The sequence below is a fragment of the Corvus hawaiiensis genome, chromosome 3, assembly GCF_020740725.1.
Source record: "Corvus hawaiiensis isolate bCorHaw1 chromosome 3, bCorHaw1.pri.cur, whole genome shotgun sequence".
Lineage (NCBI taxonomy): Eukaryota > Metazoa > Chordata > Aves > Passeriformes > Corvidae > Corvus > Corvus hawaiiensis.
In genome coordinates, this window is record NC_063215.1 from 59,562,387 (window position 1) to 59,569,966 (window position 7,580).

A 7,580-nucleotide genomic window follows, 5' to 3' on the forward strand; every position below is an offset into this window, starting at 1 on the left:
TTGAGGAAAGCTGATCCCCTCAACACAGTAAATTTCTAAAAAACAAAATATGAAAATCCTTATTTTGAAAGTCACATATAGGGTGTAGTGTCATGAATATGTTAAAGCAATGAAAAATACCACCAATTAAAACATTGCCATGTTAATATAATTTATTTTAAATGACACATTTATATAATAATTATATATTTTAAGTAGAAATACCATTTTGAAAAAGAAAAAACAAACCTGTACTTTAAGTACTTTAAGTACTTTAAGTGCATTACCAGCATTATGGAAAAACCTTGCTAACATCTGTGGCTGGGTAAAATTATTGTGTTTAATAGTTTTGAAGTAAATACAGAATGTTTCTTAGGCTTACAGTTACTTGAGGGTCTACCTCAGGTTTGAAGGATTAAGAATTGCTTGTCACAATAAAAGACCATATAAAGCTGTGAGAATACATGGTAGGAATCGGGATAAAAATCACACCCACAATTAGGCATATGAGGCTAAGCCAGCAATATCAGTAGTTGTTACTTAAAAACACTTTTTGAAGTTGTAAAAATTAACTGATGATGCAGCTCCTGGAAGTGTTAGGTATGAATGAAACACTTGTCCTGAATTCACTGGCACCACATTTTAAACTGGGTATCAGATGTTCATTTATTTTTATCTGTTTAAAGTAAGCAAATACCCATTTTGTGAGATGGGCAAATATGGAGAGCTTCCAAACCTTTAGCTATAAACAGATTTTTCTTTATTCCTGCCAAGATGTGTTCTTCTGCCTCCTGCGTTTTTCTGCTGTCTGTAATTACTGCAGTACTCTAAAGCTGTATGATTAGTACCTTACTATGAGGAGGCAGTGCAAAGTGCAAAGAATGCAAATATTTATCACTTACAAATCACAAGGTTTGCATCCCAACTGCATTAGAGAGAAAACTAGTCATTTAGGCACTAGTTTCTACAGCCTTTTCAGTTGCTTTTGAAATGTTTTGCATGCTGTCATTCCATGCTGTATGATTCCTGGAGGATAAAGGTTTTGTGTGTGCATGTAGAACTATATTTTTGTGGGTTAGTTTGCATGATAGCTGGAAATACTATTGTGTATTGAGCCAGCAATCACATTAGTGAGGTTTTTTCTAATTCAGACACTGTTTGCTTTGGCTAATGAGGCCGATGCACCTACTAAAAGAAAAATTTCAGCAAACTGATTGTGATTTTATAGATTGTCCCTTGTGCAAAAAAAAAAAAAAAAAGAAAAAAGGCAAAACACTTCTCTTTGAATTTTCCAATGTTCATGGTGGCACAGTGCACAGCTTTCAGATTTGATGGGCATTTTGTATTAAAATTAATGCTTTAGAAATACTTAAATCACTACTATATGATAACTTTATGATTGGAATATAGGTTCTATGGGTTTCTTGTTTCAGTGTGTTTTAAATGTCCTACAGGAACAAAAACCTGCATTTTCTAGATTCCTTGTAGTGATTTAGAGAGACTTCTTGATGCATCCTTTCTCTTAATTCGATCTCCTTTTAATACACACACACACTCTCTCTCTCTCTCTCACACTGCCCTGTCCCCAACCTTTCCATAACCTACTCCTGATTTATCATAGCTCCTTCAGGAGCTAATCGAGTTCCTCGGAGAAATAAATAAACTAAGTGGTACAAACTGCATGACAGGGATGTGAGATTGTGTTCCCAGCTTTCTTCAGAGACTGCAGCTGAAGCTAAACTTGCCTTTTTGGCAGCTACAGAGGATGGATTTTGCCAATACTCTGTCTAGTAAGTTGGCTCAGTTGCTTGCCAGCGTGGAGCCAGCAGAATTTGGATGGCAGGTAGCTGTGTTAGTAGCTGTGCAGTGTGTGGGGTTTCCTTAAAGCAAGTGATCCATTAAATGTAAAATAGAGGGACCCATATTTCACGATAAGTCATGTAATCATATGAGATGGTATAGACAATATGGGATTGCTGTTGCCTTTCCTTTGGTGTTTGTTTCTTTTCTCAAATGCTTGAAGAGATTTCTGAAGTTTTGCTGATATGCATGAGCACTTAAATGCAGCCTGATTCAGTATAAAAACTTTTCAAATATGATTTCCAAGGGGAGAAGAAACATAACTGCATGTGTTTTCTTTCTACAGGGATGAATTGTAAAAGCTACATCATCTTGACCCAAACATAGTGTTACAGTGGACTGCTCATCTCCAGTTCTAAAAGCTTTTTGAAAACCAACAGCATTGCAGCTTGTTTTGGACTTCGTTATACTGTTGTTATCAGCATGGAAAAGCGTGGTGTTTGTTTTATTTTTTTAGATGCTCAAGGCAAACCTGATAAAGAAATGGTGGAAAGTTTTATGTGGGCAATGTTTTATTTAACATGCCTTTATTTCACTTTCATCTGTTCAAAGTGAATTTCTGCAAAACTGCAGATAAAGACCTGTAGCTTGTGAACTCTGATTTTGATGGGGGAACTTGAACACTCACTTCTCTCGGCTCCTGTGTCCCTTGGTAAAACTGCTTCTGTGCACCTTACAACACTACATAGGTAATACCAGGTTTTCTGTGTTCCAATGTCTGCTAGATGCTACTAAAAGGCGATGAACTTCCTTTCTAAGCTTTTGACATGGTGTCATAGACTAGCATGTAGTAGATACAATCAGCTGCTTTTTTACCTTAAAACCAGGCATTTGTATATATTAAATTTCAAGACATCAGAGGTTGGTGGCCACTCTTATCAAACATTGCTGTTCAAGTTGGACATAAAAGACATGGTTTTCCCTTTCCTTCTAAAATTGATTAATGGAATCTGGAAATTCTGTTTTGGTTTATAGCTCCGTGCTGGTGTGATACACATGGATCTAACTCTGTAAATGTGTGTTCCAGTCACCAAATAATTTATTGGCTGCTTTGCCAGATAAAAGCAGAAGGGGGGTTGTGTGCTTGTGTAGAAGATTAGGATGGGTATGTAGTCTGAGATATGGATTGCTAGGTTCTTTATAAAAAACCAGAATCCCCTTTGGTTCTAAAACAAGGTTGCTTTAGAAAGGGAATTCTAAATTGCTGTAAAAGGAACACAGGATGCATGCAAAAGAATCCTGGACTCCTAAGAACAGATAGATGCACTTGTTCAGTTTTCATATAGAAGAATAGTGGGAAAACCTTTTTTTCTGCCCTAAGTTTTCTGTTTTGGTACTGTAAAATGTCAACAGCAAATTGCAAAGCAGTACAGTAAGGTGGGCTGCTTTGGGAAAGGGGGGAAGTGTGTCTTCAGTCATCTTGCTCATATTTGTGCAACCAGTAATTAAAGTAAACAGTGTATTATCATTATTTCCTCTTTTTTTTTTTTTTTTTTAAATGATAAGGAGGATTATGGAATAAAACAATCCATATTGATCACTGCAAAAAAAAACCAAAACAACTTTTTATGGTGGAAGAGCAGTAATTTTGTGATAGGATTAATCCCTGGAAGCATAAAAAATTCAAAGGCCTCTGAACATGGAAAAAGAACATTTTAAATAACCTGCCTTTTGAAGGCCAGCCCCATTTTATTCCTCTGTAAAAGATATAACTTAATTTATTTAGATGTTTGGAAGTTAATGTACCACCTCCTGATCTGACTGCAGCCTGGGAGCACATGCACAAGATTAATCTTATAAAGAAATTAATATAGTGTGTATTCTAGAAAATACAATCCAGAAGAATCCACTTGCGTCTGACAAATTTGTACTAACCCACGATCAACTGTGACTCTAGTTCTTGGTGTTGAAGTGAAATATCTTAACTGATGCATGCTAACATTCAACCTTTTGGTCGCTGTATCTTTCAGTTTGAGTTCAGCTTTATTTACATCTTCTCACAAATTTAATCAGTTAAATGAAAGATATGAGCTCAACTGTATCCAAATTCCTGTCTCTGGACACAGTGTAATAAGCTAGCCTGACTTGGAAGTGGTGTTAAAGCTGAGACCCGATGACAACTTCCTGGGGGAGAACCACTTCAGGGGGTGTAAAGGCTTCAGGGACCAAGGCTGGTGGGAGTACTGCACCCATTCCACTGAAGGGGTTGATGGTAGCCAAGGTACTCGGACAGAAAGGAGTATCCAGGAGTAGCATTTAGGAGTCGAAAATGGAAACTCCTCCATGATGGAGCAATGGTTCTGAAGTAAAATCTTGGAGACAAGGACAAGTTGAAATGCAGAAGACTTGAAGAGCTTGAATAAATGCTGTGTGAACTGTCTGAATTGCTACTTTGCCAAATAAAACAAATTGAGAGGAAGCTGTATCTAGGTGTCTGTCTGATTTTGTGGTTGGTTTTATTGTTTAACCTTCAACAGGATTTTGCATTTCCAAAAAGTAAACAGGTATAAAAATACTGGTTTGCTAACTGACCAGAACTATGTGTCCATTTTCAGTCAATTAATTTATTGCAGCAATTACAAAGCCTGTTAATACTACCTGGAATGTAAGTGGAGTTTTTGGTGGCTGGTTGGAATTTCTCTTAGTTCACATCTGTGTGTTTTGGTGAACAGGCTCTGTGCACAGTTCTGTCTGCTGTCCATAGCTGAATCCAGCTACCTTGGAGAGTGTGGTTTGCCACTTGCAAGGATTAAAGTTTTGCCTTTTTGTAAGAGGTGCAGTCATGTTTCACTGGGCTGTTACTATCACCTCTAAGCTGGAACAGCTTGGGAGAACAGATTGGCTTAACTGCTGAGTTGCTTATCCAGTTGTTTCTGGGATTCAGGCAGCAGAAGACTTGGACAGCCAATATCTGTATCTTGACAACCCACCAACAGTTGTGGGTTCTCCACGGAGGAGTTTGATATGCTGTATGGATACTTTCTGTTCATGCAACAGGAATGACCTACTTATTTACTTTTTCCATTCAGACTGGTCAGCTGGCTTGAGGCCACAGAGCCCATAACACGAATTGTTCTGGAGGGAAACCAGCACACAGCGCGTGTGCACCAGCACTGCTGATGAAGCCACCTGGATGATTCCCGAAATGTTTTGTAGTCATTGAGTTTGAAATGGGCAATAATGCCTGGGGCCAGGGGGGCTCTACGTGGTAGGCTCTGGAGCTTCCAGCTGGCAGCAGTTCTCTCCACATGTGCAGTTTTTTTGTGACAGAGTGATTTTTGAGTGTGAAGGGACTGTGGAATTAACCATCAGCACAAAGAGGTAAAATAAAATACTCAGAGAAAAATTCTGAGCTAGTACTCTCCTTCCTGCCAGGAAGAAGGGTGTTAACCCATTCTTACCGTGGCAGTGTTTTCTTCCTTTTACTCGTTAATGTGCCCTAGGTTGTGCTGCTTTTGATTTAAATGCAGTTCACAGAAGGAGGACATGAGACAAAGGATGAGTAATGCAAACCACGCTCATGATTTTAAGTTTGGTTCTATTTAGCCGATTTTGAACATACTAGGATGCAGTTCAAAAGATGAATAATTCTAGTTACTTTTATGGAACCTTGAACCCTGTCCCAAGTGAATGAGGGGTGGTCCTGGTTCAGAAAAAGGCAGATGGTGAGGTAACACAAGCACATTGTGCAGAACCAAACAAATTCAGAGGGGAAGTGTTGCCCTAAAGATGGCATGTGCACAGGGGGGTGCAGGAGATGATGAGCTCTGAAATCGGTCTTTTGCATTTCAGGATGTTGAGACTTCATAGATCAGGAAGGGTAAATTAGAGTTTAAGTACTCTGGTATACAATGGACAGATTTAAGATGGATTCAAGCACAGGGTTTAAGTTGGTTTTGTGGGTTCGTACATTTTGCCTTTGTTGGCTCTATTTGTGTTTTTGTCTGTCTGCTTTTAATTGTGAAAGGTTGTGAACTGCAGATCAGTTGTGGGAAGTGCACAGACACTCTTAAGGTATCATAACCCCACTTTGCCTTTACTGTAAACAACACAACTTGTGTGTTCAGAGCCCCCAGCTGGCAAGGTTTGGGGTTCCGTGCCTCAGTCAGGTCTGAGGAAATAAGCATGGACTAAAACTTGGACTTATGCAGGCAGAGATGATGTAAAGTTTCCTCTACCTGGCCTATTTACCTCCCACGCTTCCTCCTTGACATACAGGGCTGCTTTCTCTTCCAGGTAGAAGTTTTTTACACAGCACAAATTCATCATGCAGCTGATGCACTCTGAACTTTCCTATGAAAGGCTATTACTGTTCTCTCATGCTCTTGGCAGGGTGTTAATGAGATGCTCAGCAGGATGTGCTCAGGAACTAAAATTGTATTTCTTTAAGTTATGAATTGAGTGGACATGGGTATTGGTGAAATATGTGTGGAAGAGATCCAGCTGCCCGTTGAGAATTGTCTGAAAGCTTCAGAAAGGAGAAATGAAAATAACTCTATGTCTCATCACACCAAACTTAGAACTTGAGACAATCCCATGCCTTTTGGCAAAACTGTTTTAGCAACAACAGACGATTTTCATAAAGACTGTTGATGGAATCACTCTGAGATCTCACTTCAATTCTCTAAGGTTTCTTTGTAGTCCAGCCATTTTCATCATATGCTTCTGAGTAACTGACCTGGTAGATACTCTTGAAAATATTCCCTAATGCTTCTGAGAAGCTGAAGTCCTTTTTTCAGCCATGTTTGGCTTATGTTTGCATTTTATGTGTTTGTACTATGAACAGGTCATGTTTCTTGCTTATTACCTTCTGCCAAATCCTTTTTCAGCTATAATGGAGAAGGGGCATCTGAGATAAATCAGTAACTTTTAGTGCAAGTGCCTTATGGATTAGAAGGACACTATCAAAGGCCTCTGGTTAGGAAAGTGGGTAATTCAGAGCATCTGCCGAGGCTACTGCTCTGATCAGAGCTCTAGAGAAGTTCTTTTCCTCTGAATATAGAGGCAGCCTCAGGATAGTCATCTCTTGGGCTTGGAATTAGCCTTCAGGGACACTTTCCCTATAGGCCCAAGCTTCCATTGGTCTGCCTGCTTTCAAGTCCTTTCCAGTCCTTCACTCATTCAAGTTCCATGCTCCCTCTATATCTGTGTTGTCCAGTCATTTGGTTCAAGTGTAGAAATCTTAAATGCATCTCTATAATGCATTAGGATCTGGTAGTTGTAAGAACTATGGTAAAATATCTTGCTCTGCCCTCTTTAGAACAGGATTATACATTTCTGTTGGCCAAGCAAGCTATGATTCTCAGTCCTTCACTGAACCTTTCCACCTTGTCTAGTTTTTCATTGATTTATGAGTGGTTCATAACTGTCAGCCAGGAGCCTTACAACTGCAAAAATTAAAATTTTTGCAAGTATATTTAAAAACTTGTTTCTGAAGTGTGCTGATCCACTCATTCTAGATTTCTGTCTGTGTTTCAGGGCTGCAGTGCAGAGTGCAGCTCACTTTGCCACTTGTTTTAAGTTAACTATTACTTGAAAAATATATAGTGGAGTTACTTTTACACAATTTTTTCTCACTTTAAATATTCCTGGTTTACAGCATGTTTCCCTCTTACTCAGCTCAGACCAATTGTGTTGTGGGCTTTTTTTCATATTAATTACTCTGTGTTTATTGCCTCTCTCTGGTCTTTATGCCCATCAGCGCTCTCTCAGTCTTCTCTAGCCTTTCCCTTTGCTCTTGC

At 39.0% G+C, this 7,580-nt stretch overlaps 1 protein-coding gene across 5 annotated transcripts in view; it reads left to right on the forward strand.

Annotated features, from left to right (window-relative positions):
• The window catches only part of PCMT1 (protein-L-isoaspartate (D-aspartate) O-methyltransferase), a 36,991-nt gene extending 32,727 nt beyond the window's left edge, over positions 1 to 4,264 (forward strand). For all 5 annotated transcript variants that reach the window (XM_048296931.1, XM_048296930.1, XM_048296932.1 and 2 more), the window contains one exon: positions 2,126 to 4,264. Coding sequence is in view for 3 of the 5 variants with exons in the window: in XM_048296930.1 (XP_048152887.1) it covers positions 2,126 to 2,138 (13 nt within the window). In the remaining 2 variants the exon portion in view is untranslated. The remainder of the gene's footprint in view (positions 1 to 2,125) is intronic.
• Positions 4,265 to 7,580: the final 3,316 nt, after the last annotated feature.